This window comes from Psittacula echo (genome assembly GCF_963264785.1).
Source record: "Psittacula echo genome assembly, chromosome: 8".
In the NCBI taxonomy this organism is placed as follows: domain Eukaryota; kingdom Metazoa; phylum Chordata; class Aves; order Psittaciformes; family Psittacidae; genus Psittacula; species Psittacula echo.
Genome location: NC_137744.1, coordinates 23,576,526 through 23,604,345, shown reverse-complemented (window position 1 = coordinate 23,604,345; position 27,820 = coordinate 23,576,526). Strand labels below are relative to the sequence as shown.

The following is a 27,820-nucleotide window of genomic DNA, read 5'->3' as shown; positions in this document are numbered from 1 at the left end:
CATAGTCATAACAACGTATACTCTAGAGATTCAAGTCCTGAGCCAAGCAATCATCTTTCAGAATGAAATCCAATAGTTACTTTGACTTAAATATTCAAAATTGGGCAGCATTCAAGGACAATAATGCTACTTAAACACTTCAATACTTCAGTTACTCAAGTGTCAATTTAAAAGCCAATAAACAAAAAAACCCAACACTTTGTCTATGCTTTGGTACCTGTGAGAGGCACGGAACGGTTCTCTATGGAAATCAGTCAATCCAGAGCTCATTGACAACCAGAAGGAACTGCTGCTTCTGGAAATCCCACTGAAGTGAATGGGAGGAGTGGAAATGTAAGCCTGGCTGTAGAGAGAATCCAGCAATTTAGCATGAATTTAGCATGAGCTAAATGCTGTAACTGGTCAAACAGCTCAGCAGCTTCAGAGAAATGAAGGATTTTACATGAACCTGATTTGATTTCGGCTTTGCTAAGCAGAGTTGCTCAGTCACACTGCCCTCTGGAACTGCTCACTACAGAGCAGAAGCTAAAGCTCCAGAAAACACTAATAACCTTTCACAAAAGGAGAGGTGAAGCCCAGCACAGCGTTACTGCAGCCTGAGAACCCAAGTGCAAAAGCCACTGTGAGAAAGCAGATGACTTCGTTGCAATTTGAAGCCATCAATTCCCAAGCTCTGCTAAAACTCAACTGCCTACAACATGCTACAAAACTGGCCACAGAGCAAAATGAGAACCTTGGAGAACTTGAATAAATGACAGGCACAGAAAATCAAGCCCTCAAGACCACTGAGGTGTCTAACCATCTGCTTCAATGACTTTTAGACACCGGAGCACTTCAGATGGTGCTTCAGGAGGTCTAAGTTTAAAAAAGCTTGTATTTCCTTGAAATCCTCAATTCTTCTGTGGGCTCCCTTAAAGGAAGTCCAGAAATAACACAGAAACCTGACCAGCTCCAGAAACAGCATCAATCGTACCCTCACATCAGCTGGTGGCTGGCAGAGCCTTGATGCTGCACCCCACACTCCCACAAAACTGAGACCATTTTGCTTCACCCTCATTCACCAAGTTCCTGTGACAAGACAGGACTTCCAAATATTGACACCTGAATATTGGACAATTTGCTAGTTATCATAGAAAGGTCTTCTGGTTGGAAGGCACCTTAAAGCCCATCCAGTTCCAACTCCCTGCCCCGGGCAGGGACATCTTCCATTAGACCAGGTTGTCCCAAGCCCCATCAATGATCAGAGCAATGGCTTATTTGACAGGAGGGGTGCAAATGTCAACTAATGTTGTAACAAATGTTACAAGTCAACTACAACATACACCATTCTCTGGAGGTCTCACTATGGTTTACATAAATTAAGCTGTTACCTTAAGCATATGTTTTCCTTTGTAAGTATTTCCAATCTCCTCTTCTGAAGTAACACAGTTATATGATGTTTAACACAAACCGACTTCTATAATCTCTTTAATAATGGACTCCCAGGACAATTAAGCACGTGTCTGCAATGGTCACATCAGCTTTCGGATGCTAATTTCAGCAGAAATAAGCTCAAGACTCACTCTGAAAACTCATTTAAATTACAGAAATGCTTCAAAAATGGCATGAAACCAGTCAAACAGGGAATAATCTCTGTCAAACTCAGACACGGTAATTAAAATGACAAAGACCCAACCATTTGCTCACCAACTCTTGTTCCTGTTCCAACAAATTAAAAAGCACAGTCAAAACTTTCTTACATGAGGATGCTGAGAACACAACCGCGCTCACAGCACAAACTTTGCTTTGCACTTCCTCTACAGTTATACAGTGGACGAGATTGTGTCCCCTTAGACACTGGTATAAATCAAAGTATTTCAAAGAGAATCCATAAAATTAAGAGAATGATCTTAATGATCCTTCCCAATACATAGTGTCAAACCAGACACTTCTTACTTGAACCAAACCAGTGAATGAGTCAGCATCAGAAGTGAAAGAAACTTCAGAACACAAGGCTTTCTTAAGCAACGAAAAAAATCCCAAATCACACTGTTTAAGAGGAAAGAAGCTCTTTCCCTGAGAAAGCAAAATCAAGAAGGAGCTGCCCTACCCAGAAAGAGGAAGGGGCAACGCAGTGTCCCTGGGGCTCACTCAGTCCAGGGGGAGCCTGCTCCAAACCCCCAGTTCAAAACACCACTGAGACTCTATTCCAAGTTGGCATTTATGCAGATGCATCTTCTGGCAAGGCAAAAGTACACCCACATAGAAGCAGCAACGGCAATACCTGCTGCTTTATTTCTCGTTACAGACTAGCAGAAAGCTGAATTCCAAATATTATTATAATTTACATCGAGCACACCAGTTTCCCTGTTCCAGGGAAGGTAAGATTCCCGGTGAGGTATATAAGCAATTAACATCTGCAAACATCCAGGAAGCATTAGCAATAATGCCAAAGTGTTTCTCTAGGCAGAAGTGCTTTGACAGCAGAGCAGAGCTCTTACATAAAGTCATACAACCACTTGGGCTGGAGAAGACCTTTAAGTTCATCCAGTTAAACTCTTCCCCAGCAGTGCCAAGGCCACCACTAACCCATGGCACTGAGGGCCTCGGCTACACAGTGTGTGAACACTTGAAGGGACGGTGACTCCCTGACCCACAATCCCTATAACAAACAAAAATGAACAGGGCAACTCTAAACCATAGACTGGACTACATTGGAACTACAGGAAACAGCCTTGCAGGGCAAGCTTTTTATTTGCTCCTATTGCACAAAAGCAACCATGCTATGTACGTATTATTCCTTTGACTACCCATTACTGGTAGAGGGAGAAGGAGAGGAGCTACTTTGGGGTGATTCCCTGCTTACAAAAGCACTTGTTTTGGTGATTGTGAAACAATATTTCCCAGTAGGCATTCAAAGGCATTTTTAGTTCTAGCAAAATACGGCAATCAACATAAACCCCTTACAGATCCTTCTCTCATATAACCAATGTTTTTGTAACATCCCTATAGAGGATACATCATTGTAAAGGACCGTAAGCAAGCTCACTGGTTTACAAAGATGACGTAAAGATCATCACAGAGACCATTACAACTGAGGGCTTCATCCCTCAAAGCAAAAAGGTTTCAAGAAGTGCATTAACAGAGAACAATAGCATCTTACTCTCCTATTATTTTTATTGTTGTTTAGTTTAACTCACTGAGTAGTTTTCTTATGGAAGGATCTGAAGTGTGAGTGCATCTAGTAATGAATCTGGGAGCTATGAGGATCCTCACTGCAATCATACATAGGAATTGGAAGATTTTTAATGGGATATAATTTATATCAAACTCAAACCGTAAATGCTACTCAGGAGAAAAGCTACAAAGCTTGTTCTCTGTGAATCCAAATGGTGAATTATGGCAAGTTTTAGATTTCACTTGAACTGTTAAAAACCATACTGAGGCTTTAACCATTATAAATGTGAAACAAGGCATCTTACCCCAGAGATAAGAAACACTTTACAGAAGTCCAAAACAGGTAAAATCTGCAAAAAACTGGCAGCTTCCAGGGTGTCCTGAAGGTTGTCCATGTTAAGGGAAAGTTTTGCAGTATAAATGAAGTCAATGATCTTCTTTAGGCCTATTTTATTCACACCATGAAGCTTAATGCACATTAAATCCTGTTCCTTCATTCCTCCTGAAAAAGACATGGAGGTAGTAGGTTGATCTGATCATTTTGATTGAGTTCATCAACTTAGATAAAATCCAAATAGAACTTTCAAGTTCAATTTAGAAGCCCAGGTGCCACCCAACCACACAGAGCTGTCTGCAGGCCTGGGCCGATTCACACAACCCTTAACACGTCTCAGTGCCATTGCTGGGACAATTTGGGGGGAGCAGCATATGGTACTTCCAACAAAAACCCCACCTGTGAACATGGCCTTGAAGTAGTCACTGGCAGAAGCCATCATTGCTCTGTGGACAGGGAACACTTCATCGCCATCCCCCGGGACAAGCGTCACATCACAAAGCAAACCTTCCACCCGCAGCTGGTCAAAACCCTGCAAGAAAAGCACAATGCAAAGACCCACCTGATCTGGAAGGAGAGTAGGAATCTCCTTTGTCTTCCTTATGGAAATCCTTATTTACTCTAATGCACAGATGCACTGTATTTCCAAAAAGTGACTTAGGAAATACTGTCACCTTACAACCATAATCTCTAATATATTCAATAATTAATTATTCACTGGAAAACAAGCAATGGTTTGGGTTGGAAGGAACCTTAAAGCTCATCCAGTTCCAACCCCTGCCACGGGCAGGGACACCTTCCACTGGAGCAGCTTGCTCCAAGCCCCTGTGTCCAACCTGGCCTTGAACACTGCCAGGGATGGGGCAGCCACAGCTTCTCTGGGCACCCTGTGCCAGCGCCTCAGCACCCTCACAGGGAAGAGCTTCTGCCTTATATCTAACCTGAACTTTCCCTGTTTCAGTTTAAACCCATCACCCCTTGTCCTAAATAAAAATATAAAGTAGAATAATTGTTATTATTTTCTAGACATGGCTGGGGAACACAAAGCACACTGGCCCTGAGGAAACAGCTTCATTCTCCAAGCTGCTGGTAAAAGTCAACCCTTTAACTCCAGGAGAAGCTCCAGGACATGCCTGCCTGTGGGCACTGCCAGCACAGCCTAATGTGCATTTTTTGTGAGGCTTTTTAGGAATTACTGGTCTATTGAGCAGAGGCTTTGTTTGGAGCAGCCCAAATTCTGCTGCAGACCACAGTGACACAAGAGTATTTACGTACCTGTAGTACCACGGAACTGTGAGTGTTGCTGGTGAAAAACCGTGTGGTCCCTGTCTTCGAAGACTGTAGATGGGCAGAGACGCCCATATCGCTGCTGCCAAGAGACACTTTCATATGAGGATCCTCCTCTTCCACCAGAGATCTAAGGAGATCAGAACAAAGAAGCCGTAAGCCCAAACTCATTGTCATTCAGTGCTCTTGTGTACTAAACCCACAGTCTTCTGGATTGGACTTGATGATCTTAAAGGTCTTTTCCAACCTAGCTGATTCCCTGAAGCATACATAACAGCACAGGCCAAACATCAGCAGATGATAGACTCAGTCCATAGTGGTCCCCCCTTCAGCTGATCTAGGAAAGTGAAGCATTAACAGCATTAAATTAGCATTAACAGCTAATTAAATTAGCTGAAATGATATCCACCCCATGCACATCATTTCATTTCTACATGTGCTTCCGCTATTGTAGGATTCTTGCAGGGTTTTCATCCAGAAAAATCCCAGATTGCCAAGGAAAGCTAAAAGATTGAAATTCTCATTGTAGTATCAAAGTTCAGTAATTTCACTCTCAATGGCTTGTGTTATCTTGCTCAAGTATGAACATAATACACATAGAGGAGTTTCAAGCTGTAACAACTCTCAGCTATCCCACTATCCCACAACAACTCCTTCCTTAGGACACCCAGTACCCTGCTCCTGCAGGCAACCACTTCAGCATTTTTAAGTTAAAACGTGTTAGTGTGAAGTCAACACTTCTGGTTTTCAGGCCAAGCAATTCCTGTCCCCATCTAGATGGGAAGGGCTAATTTTAGGTAGAACTGTTCTGGAATTGCTGCACTATTCTTAGCCTTCAATTTTAATCTTGAGATGGAAATGAGATTTGTATAAAGAGATCTGCATATCAGAGTCCAGCTCCCCTACACCGTCACTATTATAAAATGTAAATAGCGATCATCTCCAGAAATATTAATGATAATCACTTCCTGTCACTGCCGTGATCTAATGCACTGTTAGCATTGCATTGTGGTATAATGCACATACACACAAACATTAGCAAACAGAAGCTGTTCATCCACAGATGAGGGCAGCTTCATTACTCAGAAAGACTCCACATGTCACAGACGATTCACGCCACTTTGATATAATTGCTGCAAATCTCAGATTGTCAAGTTTGCCACGATTTAAATGTGCAGGTTCAGACACTGGCCTCCAAGGCGGTTTCAGAGATTACTGTCAATAAATGGCAAGAATGTGCTAAAACTCCCCCAGCCCAATTTATTTAAGGTCAAATTGGGAATTTGAGGATGAAAAGTATATTTCATATTCCCAAGCCCCAAACAGGTTCTGTTTGTACAGAAAACATGCACCCCCCCCCTTCTTTGGGAACATGGACTACACAGAACAGCTTCTGAAACCCACATTCCCCTGACAGCACTGATGTGCTTTGTTCAAACCCACAAGGACATAAGGTCAGCTACGTAATGTGTTCAGAACAAATTCACCATCCAACAGCGCACACGGGTTTGGAGCAGGAAGATTTTATGCACACAGACATAACAACAGACTGCAGGAATGAGTCCAAAGAGCTTTGACTTTGAACGTAGCAACCCCGTGCTCACACATCTGAAAGGAATTCATAAATGTGGGTGTACTGCAGCATGCAAGAACCACGTCCTTTTGGAAACAGAATTATCTACTTTAGAAAGCAAATCCATAGTGTAATTGAAACACTGTTTTACAGGCTGCACCTGAGCTCTCCAAACTACCTTTGGTATCCCACAAATGCAGCCAAGGATGGAGCCCCGCAGCAAAGCAGTTGCTGGCTCTGTTCACTTTGTTCTGGGGTGGTTTGGGGATTTTTGTTGTTTATTTGTTTCAGTTTTAATCCAATCACATCAAGGAAAGAGCATGACATAACTTCAAAGGATACCCAGGCTCTAAATCTGTACATGTCTTTCTGAGGAGAAACAGAAGATAACATGGGGAGACTTGTGAGTGTGGGTGGGAAGGAACCGCAGCTCCAACTAGCCTGGACCTGACTGTGTGCTTCTGAAATGTCAGGTCAGATCACCATTACACCGAGGGGCTTTTCAAACACTGTTTCTGAACTCAGAAGGAAACAGAAGATGTACACATAGGTTAAAATCATTAGGAAAATAACCATACAAGTAAACCGACCCCCTCGCTGTTTGAAGTGGGGTTTTTACCATGCTTGCCCATGCCCCATGCTGCTTCAGCTCCTGACAGCCAGCAGACTTCCTAACTTGTGCAAATGAAGGCAAAGCCCTTCACCAGGATTCATCTGGTCCAAGAAGAGCAGTGAGAATGGAAGCATTGTACTCAACAGGCCACATTGCTCAAAACCTCCCAAGCTTTGTCCTCAGTGGTCTCCTACAGCACGAGACAACAGAGAGAGCACCACAGATTTCAAAGGACTCGCAATACTTGTCAGTACACCCTCGACATGTTAGGTGTGCCTACAACATGGTACTTCCCTGCCTCATTTTCAGTCCATCCCCAGTAGTTGTCTTACGTGCACAGCACACACGTGAGCTCAGCAGCTCCCACCTTGATGCTCTTCCGCAGAAGAGACTGTCACAGAATCCCAGACTGGTTTGGGCTGGAAGGGACCTTAAAGTTCCTCCAGCTCCAGCCCCCTGCCACAGGCAGGGACACCTTCCACTAGAGCAGGTTGATCAGAGCCTTACAGCTTCCCCATTTGGGAAGGCCAAGCTTCCTCTTCTACCAAGGGCATTATTCGCACTAAGAGCTGGCGAGAGTGGACGGATCCTGGGATCCAGCCTTGGGACACTCACTGGGGGTGACCAGCAGTGACCAGTTTGTCAGAGGCTTTGTTCATCTTTCAGCATTTATCTTCACACAAGCAGAGAACCCATCTTTGTAAGACACAGTGAAAACACGGCAGTTCCTCCACACACAAAGCAAAGGCAACACCGGAGCACTGCATCACACACAAGAGTAACCCAGAGCTCTGTATTCCAGGAGGATGCCAGTGAGCAATTGGAGAACACACAGATTGACTCAAGTATTTATAGGACTTGTGTCATTCACTGCTTCCAGTTCTGCAACTACCTCTGCAGATTGCCTGCAGTGAAGTGTGGAAACTGTGAACTGACTTTAAAGGAGAAACTGCAGCATGTACCCAGCAGGAGAGCCACTAACCCAGTGACTGGGATGGGACATGAGACCCAGAATGTCAATCTTCCTCCCCCTACCCTTCACTGTAGCTTCCCCCGTCTCTTGTGGAACTGCGATTTGTACCTTCCTGCAAAGGCTGTTGGAAGTACTGGAACCTTCCAGCACATACTGACAAGTATTTGTTAACTGGCTGGAGTCACAATGTGATTCAGAGGCAAACTGCTTTCTAAAGCACTAAGCAAATACTAACCTGTTAAAACGGTCCATAGGCACCCAGGTGAGCCATGAGGAGCAGGGGTCTCTGGAAACTAAGACAAGTTTTCCTCTCAGCTATAAGATTCAAATTATGTTGTTGCCATTTTGGATGGAGTTCAGTGGATGAATGGAATAAAACAATGTTCAGTGATGATGCTTTCTTCAGAAGTAGCTGAACTCATTCTGATGCAACAGGAACAAGGTGACTGTGAATATTATTAGGAGTTGGTTCATTTACATGGGGAAAGCATTGATCTGTTTGTCAGATCATAATGCAGCCTTTGAAAGCAAAGGAAGGAGATCAGCCTACAGCTAGGGCTATTTCAGAGTGCGTGTTCTCTGATTTATTTAAAACCCACAGACTTTACATAACTCAGTAAAAGCCTGCCAAAGCCATATTGGCTACACAGTGAATTCTTCATTTGGTGAAGCTCAATAGCTTGTTTTTGAAAGGATTATAACCTTATTTTCTCTGTCAAATTACTGTTCAATGAACCATGACTGCAAGTGCTCTGGTCACTGGTAAACAGCATCTTCAGCAATCACGCCTGGCATGTGCCACTACTTTGGAATTTATCAGCAAACAAAGAACCACATTTCAAGTTCATATGAAGATATTCTTATTACAAGACAAATCTTTCTTATTTTAGGCTCTATCAAAAATGCTGGTGTATTACAGGGCTTTCCTATACACACAACTATGCATGGATTTTGCTAATGAACCTACTACTGAAAAGGCCAGTGAAATACAATGAAACTTCCATTTACTATTAGATATACAGTAATTCCTTACTTTGCATGCATAACCTGCAAAAAAGTACCATAGTATGCTTAGTCTGCCAAAAAAATAATGAAAGTATTGATTATTTTACAGTCTTCCCAGTAGGAACAGATGTTAAGCTTGGTGAGTAATGAATTTAGGAATTCCCCAACAAATTACATGGCCACCCAGGAACTCAATAAGCACAACTGATGTAGCAGCACCATATAAAAGAAAATCCTATGATGCTTATATTAAGAAATTTAGGTATTAATATAATGTAGATGAACAAATTAGACAATCACAGTATTTCACATTGCTTTCATTCCAAACCTTCAACCCATACAATTGCTGGAAATCCTTGTTATCACAGAGTCACAGAATCTCAAACTGGTCTGGGTTGGGAGCCAACTTGTGCCAGCGCCTCAGCACCCTCACAGGGAAGAACTGCTGCCTATGAGCTCATCTCAGTCTCCCCTCGGGCAGGTTAAAGCCATTCCCCTTGGCCTGTCACTATCTGCCCTTGTAAGAAGTGTTTCTATATACATTTTCAGCCCCTAGTTCATCCATTAAAAACTGCCTTTAAACACACTTCAGAAAACCCAGTGACACCTGAAGCTGCTCGCATGACACTAGTGCTCATAATAAGAAGGAAAAGCATGATTCCTCTTCCTGATCCTTTGTGTGCATCCCATGGTGATTCAGCTCCTGCCTTCGAGTGATGCTCTTTCCTTCATCCTCCTTTGAGGTCTCCAGCAGCAGCCTGTGCCAGGACCTGGATGCCCCCAAAACGAGGACTATTTTTTTGCTGAACATGTTGCTTGGTCTGTTTAGGGAGGAGCTGACTTGATCAGAATAAAAATGATCTTTCGTCTTTGTGTTCTCTTTTAGCAGAGTCATGCATCAATTTTAAAATGAGAACTTGCATTCCCTATAGGAACTTTTCCTGTGATTTTTTTACAAGGAACCATTAACAAATTATAAAATCGGGTAGTTTTCTTGGTTACTGTTAACAGAAGGGAAGTTACAAACTCCTGTTAAAAAAGGTAACTTGTTTTTCAGAGGGTGCTGAGGCGCTGGCACAGGGTGCCCAGAGAAGCTGTGGCTGCCCCATCCCTGGCAGTGTTCAAGGCCAGGTTGGACACAGGGGCTTGGAGCAAGCTGCTCCAGTGGAAGGGGTCCCTGCCCGTGGCAGGGGTTGGAACTGGAGGAGCTTTAAGGCCCCTTCAACACAAACCAGGCTGTGGTTCTGTGACACAGAACCTTGTCCAACCAGAGCCAAGCTCAAGGTAACGTACTTAAGCTATTCTAGAAGCCAAGTTCTCAAGACCAGTGCAGAACTGCCAAGCTTTTAACCTTTCTTTTTAATCTTTTATTACTTTTAACACAGCCAAGCACTTCAGCCACAACCACCTTGACAAAAAGTCTCTGCTCAAGTATGCAAACCCACGATGCCATGAATGCAACTAGAAACACGCAGATGATTGAAGGTATGATCACTGTTCCAAACACCAACAGAGCTGGGTGGAGAGGAGGACGACACAGAAATAAGCCTATTCCCAGCATCACTTGACCCTTTCTGTATCACTCCCTAACAAGGCCACCCTGTGACCGAAGCCAGCACAAAAACCAAGTCCCACAAAGCTGGCAGTGGAGGACTGAGCAACATCACCAACCGTTTCATAGGATTTCCCAAGGGTGAGCACACAGGAAACACTCTCCTCAAAATTCCTTCTTAAACAACTGAACTATCAGAGGTCTCAAGCTGTTTGCAGCATAATTACAGCCTGCTGGTTAATTCAAATTTGTTTTCTCCAGAAACAAAGCAATATTTGGCTCAGTCATTGCTATAAAGCTTTTGTTCCTAACAGTATTCGGTCTCTCTGGGAGCCTTAGTCTCACATCCACATTTATCTGGTTGACAAAGGGTTTACATTCATTGAGCCATTTGTAGCTCGACTTTGCAGACTCAGATTGTTTAATAATGCTAAATTAGAAACAGTTCTCTAATGACTTGTTGCCAAAGTTGGTGTTAGTCTATTGATTCCTACGATCCAAACCAGGAAAAGCAAAGCCAAGCCACATGCTCTGTAGCTTCTACACAAGAAGCAAAGCTACTTCATTACCTTGACATTCAGAAAGGTAAAATCCAACAGTCTTTGGGGGTTCCCCGGGTCAGGCTGGACTGACACTGCACATCCCACTCTCTGCCCTTCATAGTCAGTCTTTGGCACTCAAAAGGCAAGTCATCATTTTAGCTTAATACTGCGGGTGCCTTACAGAACAGTTCAGAACGCTCTGAATGCACCAGTGGATCACATTCTACCTGATGGGTCTTTACTGGTGACAAACTGGCAAAGCTGACACTGACAGAACAGGCTGAGGCACTAATTCAAGACAGCTCTATGAAGTTGCTTTAGCATGTCATGACATGAAGTCAATATCACAACACTGTGCTACGTAAGAGAAGGTAATTCTTAGGCACTGCGAGCCCCAGCATCCCCTCTGAAGGGCTGCCCAGAGAAACCACCAGCATTGGGAAGCTTCACGATAATGAGTTTGGGGTTTCCCTTGGTTTTGCCAGTTTATTACTGCTGTGGAATTTCTCTTCGAACAACAAACTGAAATACCTATTATTTAAAAAGCAAAAGTCACATCAACAGGCACAAATGAGAATTATATATACAAAATCACTGGGATTAAAAGCAGCCTCCTATTTATAAGATACAAGCCTCTTCTATTCCCCACCCACCCATTGATCTGGTTTTGTGCATTGTCAGATTAGTTGATAGAATAGCTGGGGTGACCTGCACATTGAGGTTGCAGATTTCAACATGTTCACATCTAGGAAGTAACTGCTTAAAATGGGAATGCTGCCGAGAGTCTGGGCTGAGGTCAGTGCTTGAGAGCCCAACAAAAGGGGTGATTGACTAAAACGGACCAGTGAAGACAGTAGAAGCACAGAGGGTGGTCCCACAGAAAAGCACTAATAGGGCTGGTCTGATGAATCCTGCATACACATCTCCTCCCATTTAAGTACATATCATTGTACAGCATAAACTCAAAGAGCTCGTAGTGGAGCAAATCAGAGATTTGCAAGAAGACACAAAAGCATTAACCTATATAACCTATCTAAGCAGCTAATGCTAACACTGATTACTCCAGAGTATTAAGAATTTCTTCTACTTCTCTGCACAGCGACCGATTTCCATCACTGCCAGGCAGTTCCCATTAGATAAATTTCACAACCACGGTTCAGGACAGTGTTACAAACCCTTTGATAGCAGGACTGGAATATTGCATTTGTCTCCTAATGTTAGTTATTTATGACAACACACGCAAAGGATAGTTTCCACTGAAAATATCAACACACTATTCCATGTCAAAGGAGAGAAGGCACTGACTTCACAGACAGATTATTCTGCATTAAGGATTTTACTTCTTTTTAACAGAGGCATGCTGGAGGCTGAAGCCACTTCACGTGAACAAGCCTATGTCTGAGGAACTTTGAAAACAGCATTTTTGCAAGCAATGTTTTTGCACTATAGAGCTTTCTGCAGATGTCCATCACTGCACTTTAACCCCCAGAGCTCCCACAAACATCATTTCCATCCTTGTCCATAGAAAATGTGCTCAGCTTTGGAAAACCACACAGAGGACATCGCTGCTGTCAATAACAAAGAATTCTCTTTGGTCTGAAGAGTGTGAGATGATGTGACCCATGCACAGTAATTGAGATGATTAAACAATAATTGGGACCCATAGACAGTAATTAAGAAGGAGGTGTTCCTTCACACCTCCAAGCTGTGCACACAGCCAAATGCCGATCCGTTCCTCACCCTTTCTCAAGCAGGGTGTCTGTTCTTAGCCTCTGCTCATGCCAGGCACTGGGGTTTTTGTTTTAAACATGTGGCTCTCAATACACAGCTATGATGCCAAGGAATAGTACTTCTGCAGCTCGGTATTATTAGTCCTGGCTTTGAGCAGCCTGCTCTAGTGGAAGGTGTCCCTGCCTGTGGCACGGGGCTGGAACTGGATGAGCTTTAGGGTCCCTTCCAACCCAAAGCACTCTGTGATTGTATGATTCTATCACCTAGGTCTGTCCCCACATGGCTGACACAACCACAACTTCACCAGCAGAGCATAAACTTGCTGCGACAGCTTTCACACTCATTTTGACAAGAGGAATATAGCTTCTAAACCCCAATGCCGCAAGTGTCATGAAACCCACTGGAAAGCAGCTTGACAAAGGCACATACAGCACATTCCCAACTTGTGCACTGAGCCAGGCTGCATTACACCTACACATGCTGGTTACACGCCAGTGCTTCAGTCCTAACATGATCTCATTTTCCCTATGCAAAGTCACAATCTGCCATCAACTTGGGCAGAAAGCTCAAGATGCTCTGGACCAGTTCTCCCAGAAGCCAGGGTACATCTGTTCCATCAGAGGAACCCTTCGCCCTTCATCTAATGTGAAGAGTTACCTCCTGCAGCCAGGATATCCCAAAGTTATCCCTAACAAATAACTGGAGGTGAACAAAACCACCAGCCAAGAGGCAGCGATTCAGAACTGCTCCTTCCCGCTGCCAGGAAAGAAAAAACCAGACCCAGCAACACCAGCACTAACAGAACCACGTCCTCACTGCAAAGCCATCAGCTCAGCTGCAGCAGGTCCTTCCTTTCACATCCTACCCGGCCACAGGTTTCCTGCAGCAGAGAACTCTCTAGGACCAGCTCCTTGAACACCTTTCCCTGCCTCAGGAACTACCACAACCCTCCTCCCAGCTGCACAGCCTGAGGACAGTTACCTGCTCTCCAGTGGTACTTTGTACCTGCTTCATCCCAGCAGCCAAACATGTCTGGAACCACCAGTTTTGGCCTTTCCATACAAGGAAACTAAGGCAGAGCTCAGGTATTGGCTACAAGCACCAAATCAAACACTAATCAAACCTGTGTATCCTGACAAGCAGTTTAACTTTCAGGTAAGGTACTTGTAAATCAGAAGTAGGATGAAGCTTGTAAAGTTAAGTGGAACTTTACTAGAAAAACAGGAATTTCGTTTTAGGTACATCCCAAAACCCCCAACCCTTTAAGACCTCCCTATGTTACATTTAAAATTATACTACAAACCGATTCTACAAGATTAAGATGTCAATTATTAAAGCGATCAAAAGCTCAGTTCTACCTTTCTCTATCCTAGATCCAACATACCAAGTACAGAGGTGTTCATCTGTGAATTCAGTTTTATGGTCGTTTATTTCACATCAATACACATCCTGTTTCACACGCCACTTATTCCTGAATCTTTCACCTAAAACATAAGCCTTTTGCCAGTGTGCAGAGTACTACTTCAGAAAGAAAAGTCATGAATATGAATGTGAAAAGCATCGGATCACATAAAACAGTAGCAAATTTACTGTGATCTCTGCAATGAACATAATTAATTCCATCACCTGCTTTACTGGTCAACCTAAATTAGATGGGGTGGGTTATTAGTCCATATATATACTGCCTAATCAAATAGGTGCCATTTTGTAACGTTCCTCATTCTTTATAATAAAGTGTACGAATGATTTTCATATTAGCTTTCAGAGTCCTGCTAAGGTCTGGGTTGCGTGCCAGGGAAGCAATATCTCCATAAGCACTGGGATACATGGACTCATTATAAAAAGGTTCTTAGGGCTGTTGATCACATATTTCTGATGCTCCAGATAAGCACAGCATCGTATAGTTCAGCATGATCACTAAACCTGTCCCCACACTCTGAACACACCGAGATAATCAGCTACATGATCCCAATCAGAAAAGCCGGAGCACACACAGTGCTGGATGAGCAATTTAAAGCGACACAAAAGCAATGCTCAGTGTCAGCAGCAGACTGAGCAGACCAGGCTCCTTATGACCTTTCTTGCATCTAATAAGTATAGTTTAAAAGCCAAAAGCGTAATGTACAACCCTGAAGACACTGCTTCCCTGAAATAGGTTTAAAAGCCTCACAACTCCCATAACAACGCTTCCTTTGTATGTAGCCAATATTTTGTGAAAACTCAGAGTAAGGAGCAATTGACTGGAAATGGCTCATCTTCTGGCAGCCTTAAGCATACGTGATGCACTCGGTGTGAGGAAAGGCTGAAATGAAGACTCATCTCAAACAGGTTAGCTGTCAAAGCCCAGCCCTTCCCAGCGAGGACAAGAGGGACCCCGCAGCCGCATCAGGCTGTTCCGGCCCCGCTGCTTATCCAGGCGATGCACAGCAGCAGCCGAACACCACGACATGCAGAGAACCCCTAAAACCCCCTTTTTACAGCCACATCCTTACAGGAGCTGAAGCAAAAACCTATCTGCAAGATGACAATACAAGCTTAAAAGTACTAAGTAGGTATTGGGCTGGAATATTATTGGAAAGTAATAGTCTTTATAGTCATTTCCAGATGGGGAAATCATCTACACAGCTACTTGTGCATTTTAGAGCAGTTCTGCCCCATTTTGAAAGAGCTGCTTTCTTAAGGAAAGGCAGAAGCAATTCAACACCCTATGCTTAGTTTGATTGCACAGAGGGGAAAAAAGCCACCTGTGTGTGCTAACCCAGAGCTGGCAGCAGCAAAAGGTGAACAAAAGCTCCACCAAGGTTTGGCAAGACAAAGGCACATTGTTTCTGGGTGTATTAAAATGCTTTTTTCAGTGAAGCTACTTTATACGGACAAATTGCAGCACCAGAAGTACTTGGATCTGGATGACTGATACTTGTGGTTTAAGCTTTTATTGTAACTTTATCACAAGACATTCAAGCTGTATTAAGGCTAAGACTTTGCAGACTAAAAGACGACGAAAGCAGGTGATTTCTTCCATACAAGATCTGACACGAACAGAAGTGCAGTACAATACAGCAGGTGATTGCATGTTTAATTTCCAAGTGCAATAGTCAGGAGGAGGAAATGTTAGCACATACACTAGAATGAAAGCCTGCTTCAGAGCTTTCCCTGTCAATTCAAGATCTACAGATTAACAGCAACACGAACTTTTCAAATGAACATATATTATTACAAGTATAGTTTAATCTGCACAATTTCTCTCTGTTTCAACAAAGAGGGAAAGACTTAACACAACATCCACCATGAGACATCCAGGATAAAGTCGGGGGGGGTCTACACAGAAAACAAGGTAAGATTCTGAGTGCCAATGCCATTTAACACATAACAGGGTATTTTGCCACAGGGTAGTCTCACAAAAGCAATCCCACCTTATTATCCTCATTTCTCTCACTTACATGTACGCTGGAGAAAGTGGCGATGACCTGGATGTTTTAAGCACAGGAACTGGGAATTTCCAGATAGCAGGAGAGCTCGTTTTCCATTTCAATGGCATGTTGTCACCACGGTACTACAATAACAGCAAACAGCGTTTCCATAACAGGCTACCAACTAGGACTTCCATTCCACACACACCACTGACACAGCAGTGCCTGCTGCTAGGAACAAGGAGCTGCTTCTGCCAGTGCCCTTAAATCGGTGCTCCCGAGCTGTAAAGCGAGGCTGCCAGCCATCTCCTTTTAAATCCTGCTGTCCCCTAAAGCGATGTGATGATTCTATCCTTCAACTCCACAATAGTGCCACCTCGTCAGGGAAGCGCTGACTGCAGTAGATGCTTAAACCCCCCCCAGACAGACGGACTGCACTGTGCACACCAGCACAATGCAGCTTTGGTTCAGGAAAGCAGCTAATTTTTACAGAGCTGTGTCGGATGCTATTGTTCTACCTGAACAGGGACACTGCAGCAGTGCACTCTATTCTCTTCCTATTAACCTCCTTTCTGACCAATGGAAGCAGGAACAGAAAAAATGGGTTTCATATGAAAACGAAACAACATACCTACTCAGAATACACTTGTCATCCTCTGAACATTCTTCTTTTGAGCTGCAACAATACAAATGGGATATAAATCTCAGCATAGCCTTAGGCCACGGCTAAGAGAAATCAGTGACTAAATTCAGCAGCCTGTTTTCCTCCTGTGCAAGCTCTGACCAAACAATACGAGAATGCCATTATGGAAAAAGCCCATTGCAAAAATCAGTCCTTCTAATCCATAGCTAGGAAGACAAAATAAAGCCCAAATCACTGCAGGTTTCTGCATGCTCTTCTAACAGCTTCTGCTTCAGGATGCTCTCATTTTCCTATTCCCACTTCCAAGGAGGATGAGCAAAATCTCATGCATTTTACAACACGCTATGGGAACACAAATACCACTGTCTCCTGCAGCAGAGAAGCAGAGAGGAGCACGCTGTTATCGCAGGCTTTGGAGGGATGCTATCAACAGCCTCATGCTCAACATCCCCCCCAGCAGCTCAGACATCTCCTGGAGAACTGACGAAGCAGATGGGCACATCGGTGGCCATCAGGGACCACCCCACACCTCCAGGCTCTGCCTGGGGACCTCCCGGAGCTGGTGACTGCAGGGAGCATGGGAGGGAACATTGTGCATAGGCAGAGCAGGTTTTTAGGGAGAAGGCGGCAGAGCTTCAACTGTGCTGACTCCCTTACAGGGGCAAAACTGAAACAAACCACTGTTAATGCACTGCCACGGAAGACAACTCAACACAAGGGTGTTTAATCTTGAGATGTCAGAACAGTCTCTGTACAGCTCGGTGATTCTTCTGTTCATCAGGACAGCTCAATCCTGTCACAAAAAAGCCAACACCCTGTCACGCTGCTCCGCAATAAAGGACAGAACCAGGAGCAGAATTCCTATAAACTGGAACATTTAATGGCATTTAATAGCACTCCGATCGGGTTTTGTAATGGTGAAACCTACGCTGCTCAGTTTATTTTGGGGATGAAATCACCAGGGAATAATTGCTGCTTCTGATCATTATTATTGCAAACGTTTGCCCAAAATAGTTTTGGGCACTGGAAGCTGTTACCATAACCACAGGCGAGGAGCTGCAGTAACGCAGGGTGGTGGGAGCTGAGGACTGATTCAAACCCAGATGCACTCAGACAAACAGCTCAGGAGCACTCTCCCACTTCTCTGAAGTTCCAAATTACACAGGAGCAGCATTCATGCAGGCAACAAATTCCACACAAACTGCTCCAGGAACGCAGAGCAGACCTTTGCTGTGCAGGACAACAGAGCACATATGCTATAAACACCATCCTACAGAGAGCAAGTACATGGGTTTAGGCCAAAGAAGTCTTACTTTCAGTAAAAGAATTCATGTATTCATATGCAAACAGCCATGCCTGTCTGCATACCCTGTAAATATTACCTGCAACAGTCTCATACATACATATATATATACACACACATATAAAAACCACCAGACTGTTAGACCTTGCCTTCTCTGCACTGAAGGAAGTGCAGGATGTAACAAATTTAACCCAAAGGGAAATCTGAAAGAGATGTCAGACAGCAGCTACTATAAGCACAAAGAAAACCATCACTGTTTTAAATTCATACATTCAATCTTGCTGTTGCATTTGCCATCATACAAAAGCTGTCTTTAAATCTAAACAGCAAATGCTGTTACTGCCTCCCTCGCATCCAGTGCAACCAAATGGGAACTGCTCTTACCATCTGCACCTCCTGCTCTGCTGACCCCAAGGAGCTGATGACACAGTTTGTGTATTGACAGCAGCATTACCAATATAAAAGAATGAGGTTTAGGGCAATCCATGGGCCACTTTTCCAAAAGTGGCTCTTGAGCAGTAAACTAAAAACCAGCTAAAGCCACAGAGCCATTCCCAAGCACTGACTGGTATTGAAGTCAATCAGCACACACCCAGGAATCAGTTACTTCTCACTTCTGACCCCAACAAGATCATTCATCCCATGGAACAACAACAGTCCTCAAACACCTACTCTCCTCTGGAGGCTCCTGTTTCCATTCATTTTTCCATTTAGCTCACAAGCAACCGAACTAAAACCTTTACAGAAAACACACGAACAGTAACCGGTTGAAATCCATGAATTCAGCTTCACCTCCTCCACATGTCCCACACACTCTGCTTGATAAAAGAGCCATTGTACAAGATGCAGAACTGAAGGAAGCAGCAATGCCAGGTACTCCAGAAATGCTTTTCACTTGCAGAAGCACCACATGAGCAGTGAGTCACCTATCTCGAACACAAAGAGGAAAACAAGAAATCAAATTCCATTCTTTTCCTGACAGCCACAAGTGGCTTGTGTATTCCCAGGGAAAACACTAGTGAGATGTATTCTGTGCTTTACATAAATAATCCTAAAACAACAGAAAATCACAGTATATTATTCTGGTATTTTAATTCAGACTCCAAAACAACAGTTTAATTACACATTTTAAAACACAGGGTTAAAAATAGCTATCTCCTGGAGCACGCTGCACCCATCCAACAGACATTTCTGTTCTCCTATCACATTCCTGTTCACATTCCTTTGCCACTCATCCCCAGACTGAGCTCAACTCCTGGTTTCAGTCCTTACACTGCTAAAAAACAAAGCTGGAAAATAATTGCTCAGTGAAGTGATGTGCTGTGGTTAAAAGATCTGCTGTTCAGCTCTACCCAGCTGCTCACCTCTCTGCTTTTATCCATCTCCTGAGGATCAGAGGAACTGAAACGCTAGGTGGAAACAGGGTGATGCCATATGGAAATGTGCTCAAGTCTTACAAACCCTTTCTAGTGTGACCCGAAAAGTCTCCTGCACTTCCAGAACCCCCGGCTTCCTTGAGCTGTACCGGAAGAAACACGTTCAAAGTTACAGGGCCGGTGTGAGTTACATCCCCCATTTCCCCTAGAAAGACAGACAACAGAAAGGTCTAAACCACAGAATCCCAGACTGGTTTGGAAGGGACCTTAAGGCTTCTCCAGCTCCAACCCCTGCCACGGGCAGGGACCCCTTCCACTGGAGCAGCTTGCTCCAAGCCCCTGTGTCCAACCTGGCCTTGAACACTGCCAGGGATGGGGCAGCCACAGCTTCTCTGGGCACCCTGTGCCAGCGCCTCAGCACCCTCACAGGGAAGAGCTTCTGCCTAAGAGCTCATCTCAGTCTCCCCTCTGGCAGGTTAAAGCCATTCCCCTTGGCCTGTCCCTACAGGCCCTTGGTCCAAAGCCCCTCTCCAGGTTTCCTGCAGCCCCTTTAGGCACTGGAGCTGCTCTCAGGTCTCCCCTTCAGGAGCCTTCTCTTCTCCAGGCTGCCCCAGCCCAGCTCTCTCAGCCTGGCTCCAGAGCAGAGCTGCTCCAGCCCTCGCAGCAGCTCCATAGCCCTTTATTATAAACCTTTGTTACATAAAGATTCAAACATCTGATACACAACAAAAACCAAAGTTCAGTGCTTTCAGAAATGGCCATGCAGCATCTTCCACAGGTCCCGCGAGACCTCATCACTGCTGAGCCCTTTTACCAGCACTACTGCACACTCAGGGGAGTTTTCAACATCTTTATAGTGCTGTACACGTTGTTGTACACAGGCATCACTTCACTTTGGAAAACCAAATTGTTGTAATTCAGGTCTTTGCCTGCCAGAGAGAGCTGAAGGAAAGACAAAATCCCCCTCTGTCTCCTTGCTTCACAAGTTTGGGGTCTGTCCCACACCAACTCATTTAACTATTCAAACCAGATAAGGGTTTGATGCAAGAACAACCCCAGCTGTGTCTGGCACAGGGCACCACCACCTCACCCCACACAGGGCAGCCCTGCCCCAGCACCCTGCTAAGACCAGTCATGCCCAATACACCGGCTCTTATGAGGACCCCTAGAAATTGAAACAAACCTTCTTTTAAGGTATATTTAAATACTTTTTGATCTACACCATCATAGAGATGACTGCCCCACAGACAGGCTTCTCTAAGAAAGAAAGCATCCCACGAGATGGTATCTAAAAACCTTATTACATCAACTTGTCATTAAATACTTGGCAACGCTGCACAAAGATCAAGTTTCCAGATTGCTAGAACGAAACAGATCTTATGCTGAAAACAGTATTTAAATGCTTATTGGTGGTTTTTGCACACTGTTTCCATTGACTGCTTCTAACCCTTAGCACTGGCACACCTATAAGCGGTTACAACTATAAAACTATACATTACCGTGTTGGTAATTTATACTTGCACAGCACCAGCTAACCTGAAGAGCTCATATCAGACAGGAACTGGTCTTATTCTGCAAACTGGTTAAGCAAAATACATGTTCATGGGAAACTGGGATGATGTGGAACAGCTCAGGGAACAATTCCACTGCACACAGGAAGGACCCCTTCCTTCCATCCTGCACTTCAGTCAAATTACTTCCAATTTCATAAGCTTTAGAGATATAAAAGCCAGCATGAAAACCAAAGTTTTCACGTTTTGATCAATCACGATGAGTGTACCTTTAAATGGCTCCCTTAAACGTTAAGGGCTAAGGTGATCCAACTTTCCTTCGACCAAAATTCAACCAACAGCTTTAAAATCAGCCTAGCAGCATCCTGTGTAGTTCCTGCAATCAAAACACTCTTAGGAAAATCAGTGATGCCACCTCCTGGCACTCATCAGAACTGCTGCACAAGACTAATGCTGGTTTTCCCAAATTCCCATTTTTCGGGGGGAAGCACACCCAGAAAACTCAATTTCTATCGGACACTGGTGCAAAATGTGACCTTTTTTAAGCTTCAATATAAAACCGTGTCTAAATGTCAAACTTCCACCAGCAATTTCTCAAGCAGAAAAAGATCATCAGTGAAGGAAGAAAGGCGACACAGAATTAGATATGAAACAACAGTAATGACCTATGTTGATAACTGACTCCAGATGTGCCAATTCTGATGCTCCACTGCTCCTCACAAGACAAACACTTGGTGACTCCCCAATCTTCACCCACCAAGTTGGTATTTCTGGCTATAATTTTCCACTCTGAACTATACAAGTTTAATTACACGAATCTAAAATGGAATTAGTGAGTTTGGGGTGCAGGTATCAGACAAGCCTACTGCCTCCTCAGGTACTTGTACATAAGCAGCAGAACCAACATAAGGCACAACTGAAGCATAAGGACATCTATGTGAATCCCCATTTGCCCATCACACCTTCCCCACAAGCCTCTGCATATTTCTTCAGCCCCCTGCAGCATATACTCCATTGTATAATCATTGTCTGCCTCTCCAAACAAAGCAGTACTTCTGTTAAGCAAAGCTTTGCTCTAACATGTTGGCACAGTTAAAGGGGTTTATTCATTCTTAGGTTCAGCAGTTTGGTTTCTGAGATGCTGTGATTATCATTTTGCCCACAATGATCACACACAGAAGGCTGCACGCACATCACAGACCATGACTTTCAGCACAACCACCACCAGCAGACATGCAGCAGCACCACTGCATTTGCCTGAACCTCAGAAATAACTAACATAGCACCAAAGTTGCACAATAATACTTCAGAAAAGTCATTACCGCAACTCAGACCAGGCCTAACGTGACTGTGGCCACTGACCTAAGTCTTGCTGCATACTGCGCTAAATGTGGCCTGGAAAATGCAGTGCTATAATCCCACATAATGAAGGGTTAAAGTAACCAAATGTACAAAAAATAAAGTCAAGCACTGGCACCAGTCATGACTGAGCTGCTCCTGTACTTATAGCCATTTATAATTGCCACCAAAGAGACTTCTGCAGCCTAAGCAAAGCATTTCTTCACTCACTTGGAAGACTGATTCTACACTGCAACCCTCGAACGGACAGCCGTGTTGGGGTATAGTGATTCAGAGGCAGTCTCAGATTAACCCAGTACATTTATAACGCTGAAATCCTTGAAAGCTGAAGTTTTTGAGGGCTTTGAATAGCACGTACTAGAAACGTGGAAATGAGACAAAACTAATTGTGGGGGCACCTAGGAAATCCTATGAAAAGCTCTTTCCCTGAACTACAGATGCCAGCAGACTCCAGACACCTTCCTGCATGCAGAAAGCAGCTGCTGGGGACATTCTTTCTTTAAATAAGACAAAATTTGCTGGGTCCTGAAATGTGCTACCAGGGCTATAGGGGGACCAGTGGCAATGCTCGATTTCAGCCCAAAACGCTGCTTTGTTAAAAAGATCTCTTTGAAGACAACTGGGCATGTTCTAAACAGTTACATTCGTTAAACAGGTAGGAAGTTGTTCAGGATCCTCAGCCATTGCATCAAACACCTCAATGTAAAATACCCATACCTAGTATTTGCAGACAAGGAGCCTATTTCTGATTATCTGTTATCAGCAAAACAGCAGTGCCCAAGGCACAATGTAACTGAGCTTTTCCTTCAGAGCTGTAATCTGCTGAAAGCAGACAGAAGGCAAAGGGCAGGAGTCTAATTAAAAGTATTGAGCCTCAGCTCTCTGCTGTTGAATGCACGTAACATGCACTCAAGGGGGAATGCTTTCAAGCACTGCATTGTGTTCAGGGGTTGAACGCACTCAAGGGGGAATGGCTTGAACCTGCCAGAGGGGAGATTGAGATGAGCTCTTAGGCAGAAGCTCTTCCCTGTGAGGGTGCTGAGGCGCTGGCACAGGGTGCCCAGAGAAGCTGTGGCTGCCCCATCCCTGGCAGTGTTCAAGGCCAGGTTGGACACAGGGGCTTGGAGCAAGCTGCTCTAGTGGAAGGGGTCCCTGCCCGTGGCAGGGGTTGGGACTGGATAAGCTTTAAGGTCCCTTCCAACACAAACCAGGCTGGGATTCTCTAAATTCTTTGTAATGACAAATTCTAGTAATATGATTCAGCTCATTTACCCTTTTTCTCCCTCCCTTTGCTCCCAAGTTCTGCATTGTAAATGGTCTTACAAGCGAGTACATTAACTGCTCAGAGAACAAGGCCTTTCCTGTTCTTAAGCAGCACTCCTCATTCCTCCTAAGCCATGCATAGCAGAGAGGTGGCTTATGCTGCCTTCAGCTCCAGCCACATCACATAATTACTCCTCACCCACCACCATCTGTGTCACCATGGAAGAGCAGCAATGACAAGGATTTCCGGCTGACAATGACAGCCCTGTGACGTCCTGGCAAAGCCCCCAAGCAAAACCCCGGATGGATACTCTGTGCTTTATGGGCCCAGCTCTAATTATGTGAGAACAGAACTGAACACAGTCGCATTGGTGCTCTAATTACTGTGGAGACAGAGCAACAGAGCAAAGAGGAGCCCAGGCAACAGCCAAAGATGCTGCTCTAGCCAGGAGAGATCAGCTTTGCAGGCTCATCTGCTTCAGTTCTCATGTGCCACTTTACTCCCACATTGCTCTGACTCACCCAAGTCATGTCAATCCACATCTAAACAACTGCAGCTTCAGCTCTGCTATCCTTGTCCAGCCGGGGTACTATGGAACCTGCTGACTTGTTGATACATGACCTCTGTGCTCTTCGGGACAACAGAAGCAAATTGACACCCTATGGAAGGGCAACAGATTCACTTCAAATTAAGCCTGCTTTCAAGGTCCTTGGCTGATCCACCTCCACCTCCTTGGCTGTCAGCTTTGATTCAACTGGCCTCCACCACCAGGTGAGCTGGAGCAGCAGAATGAAACTAGAAGTCTGGAATTTGGAACAGGGCACTTACACGCTGAAAACGTCTAGAATGCAACACGATGGAGCGGGATGTGCTAACACAGCTTGGGAAGAAGCAAGGAGATTAGCAAGATGCTCAGGTTTCAGAAATGTCATAGCAAGGTCAGGCATAAATATACAGAGAGCATCGCCACAAGCCAGAGCAGCAGCAGCTACAGCTGAGGGATTTCTGTGACAGACACAATTCTAGTGCAAATATAACCCAGTAGTTCTCATTCTCACAGCACAACAGCAAGCCTGAAGCGCAGCCCATGAACCACATCAGTTCTAGATGCAAAACCTACTGACCTCCCCACACAGTGAAACCAGCAAACTGAGTGTCCTGTTTGTCCAGCACAGCCTCCACCACTGCACAGTTATCTAAGAGAGGCCTGATTTTACATCCAGGTGAACTAAAACCTGACAAACACATCCCAGCTGCTCAAGCACAAGGGAACCATCAGAAACACATTCCAAAGCTGCACACACCTCCAGCATGGAAAACTGGAACATACAAGTGGGGTTGTGGCTTGGTTGGGTTTTGTAACACAAGGTTTTTTGGTGTTCAGGTGTGGGGATTTCTTCCCCTTCAAGTAAGGCACAAATACACACATCCTTCAGTCATTTGGGGTTTTCTGTTCGTTGGTTTCCAACTGTAGGAAGTACCGAACGATTTAGCACCCACAAAGGTACACTTCCCTTTCCACAACTTGCTAGCTTCTTTCCTTAGCAGCAAAATGAAATAAACCCAATCAGAGGCACCACCACCAAGTTTTATGGGTTTTCTCCTTCCCTTTATGAATAAAGAACAATGTGATTCTCCCCCAGTTGACTAGATGGGAGGACACTGATTATAGATGAACATTAGCACCACAAGTATTGTCTGGGAGTAAGGGATTTAGAGACAGCAAGATGAAAACTTGTACTTCCAGAGTGCTTATTTAAATGCTCAGCTGCTGGCTAAGGCAGATTCAACTGCCTATTCAAGTGATTCCTTTTGAAACAATAGCAGTGAAGTTCTGGTGTGTTCTGTGCATTATCAGTTTCAGAAGCATGCCAGACTGTATCCGCAGGGATATGCCCAATGGAAATACATGGTCACAACAGATAAATTATGTGCAGAAAAACAAATCCCATACTCCCTCAAAGGCAGAATGCTGTACACACTCAGTAGATTAGTTTAGATTTAGGACTCTAAAGCACATTACTATAAGCATAAAGTCGCTTTGGATAAAGTCTCTCTTGAACTTGATGCACTGAAGCAAACCCCAAAGTGAGCAGGGAAACAGGCACGTGTGACACTGCAACCACCACCTGACACCAAGAGAACAGCTACAGCCAACACAGGAGACAGATACAGAACTGAAAGGGAAAGAGACTCTCAGCATGAGCTGACATTGCACTGTCAACGACATGGCCCCGCGTTGTCTCTGGTTTAGAGAGTTGACATCTTATGCAGAGGACCTGTTCTTGCTGACAACCCTATTTTGCCTGACCCTGGGAGAACAATCCAGGGTCAACCTTCCCAACAACTGCTCACCAGGGAGCTGAGCAGGGGTTGGAACTGGATTATGTTTTGGTTTACCTCTGTACACCAGTATTGCTGGTCAGGTCAGTATTTAAACAACATCATCTAAGGAGAGTTTCTGCCAGCCCAACACTGAGCTTACTTCTCACAGCACGAAGTAAGAGCGGAGCATCTTTAAATGCCAAAGAATAGAAGATCCAAACTTGTCACAGAGTGCGTCGTTCACATGGATGGAGTAACAAAGAGATCTGCTTCATCAGGAAGCACATCAATTTCTTCAATATGTTGGTTTGGGTTTAATTTCATTTTACCTAACACAAAGCCCTTTCCCTGCAGAAGGCAGTGCCCAGAGCCCCTCAGCAAGAGCCAGGAGCTGACAGAGCCCAGGTCAGAATTATAAGCACAAGCTGTTAATGAACTATTAACAATTAGAAGCAGCAGTTGTTACGGCAGGTACTTTGCTCCTGCAATCCCCGTACAAAAAGTTGATTCTGATCAAAAGCCACCAAAACTGAACACGACAAGAACTGAGCACTCTGCCAGCACCATCACAGCAGAGGCTCAGGCCTGCCTCATCCAGCTGCAAACACCCTGTGCAACATCTGTTGAGCCAGGGCTGCTTAGGAGCAAGCGTTCAAGAGGGCACCATAGAACCAGAGAAATACTGCCCACAGAGTTTTCTCTTTGAACAGATTACACCAATGTTCCTCCCTACATCACAAAACCCAACATACTCTGTGCAAAGCTGTTCCGTTTTGGGTCCTTGAAGCAAACAAGTGCTCATCATTAAAACCAGAAAGCTGTGTGAAACTGTCCAAAGTCTAACATTTCAGGAAGCTTTCACACTAAAAACCCAACACCCCCCATGCTGCACCCAGGAGCTGGTCAACATTCAACAGCAGGTACGTGCAGGCTCACTCCAGAGCTCCTGCAATGCCCTGTTACCAGCACTGTAATTCCAGGTGAGCCACATGCAGTGAGAAGGAATGAGACCGTGTAACAGAACAGGACCCACTACACTGATCCCTGTAACACTAACCTAGATTTAAACTCAGTGCAAGCAATTCTTGCTTTATGTAAATCATTCTACAGCAGCTCTAGCTTGTGCAACAAAGAGCACTATCAACATGACAAACATCTGGCTTGGGAAAAACATACTCTTAATATGCAGGATGAAGCTGGCAAAGGAATCATTCCCGATGTGTGGAGTGTAAAGCTCCAAGAGATCAAGTGCTTTGCCCTTATCACAGAATCCCAGCCTGGTTTGTGTTGAAAGGAACCTTAAAGCTCCTCCAGCTCCAACCCCTGTCACGGGCAGGGACACCTTCCACTGGAGCAGCTTGCTCCAAGCCCCTGTGTCCAACCTGGCCTTGAACACTGCCAGGGATGGGGCAGCCACAGCTTCTCTGGGCACCCTGTGCCAGTGCCTCAGCACCCTCAGCATCCTAAAACATGTCCCATAATGGTCCAGGACACATGCACCAAATCAGAATACAAAGTGTTTCACTGCAGAGCCACAGCAACCTTCAGTAAGACAATGAGCAGAGGGCAGAATAAACCTCTAGAGCCATCACAGGGGGAGAGAACCACCCTTACACAGTCTGAGTGCAACCAAACCTATAATCTCAAAACCATGCAGCAACTCCAACCTCTGCAGAACATTTGCAGGAACACAATTGTGCTTCTGTGCTCCAGAGCTAAACCAGGATTACTTCATGGCCTAAGTACCCCGGCATCTGTGCCTGACGGAGCTTGGCTCCCAAGTCAATCCCTGCTTTGGCAGTTTCAGGCTTCCCAGTTGAACTCCAAGAGCAACGGGTCTGACAATAACAGACTCGCTATTGC

The 27,820-nt window shown here is 44.6% G+C and overlaps 1 protein-coding gene across 6 annotated transcripts in view; it reads right to left on the bottom strand.

The window, feature by feature from the left end:
• The window catches only part of KLHL13 (kelch like family member 13), a 59,365-nt gene that overhangs the window by 10,442 nt on the left and 21,103 nt on the right, over window positions 1–27,820 (bottom strand). For all 6 annotated transcript variants that reach the window (XM_080624861.1, XM_080624864.1, XM_080624862.1 and 3 more), the window contains 3 exons: window positions 4,766–4,907; window positions 3,890–4,022; window positions 3,462–3,658 (listed from right to left, as the gene is read on the bottom strand). In XM_080624861.1, the coding sequence (XP_080480987.1) occupies window positions 3,462–3,658; window positions 3,890–4,022; window positions 4,766–4,907 (472 nt within the window). The remainder of the gene's footprint in view (window positions 1–3,461; window positions 3,659–3,889; window positions 4,023–4,765; window positions 4,908–27,820) is intronic.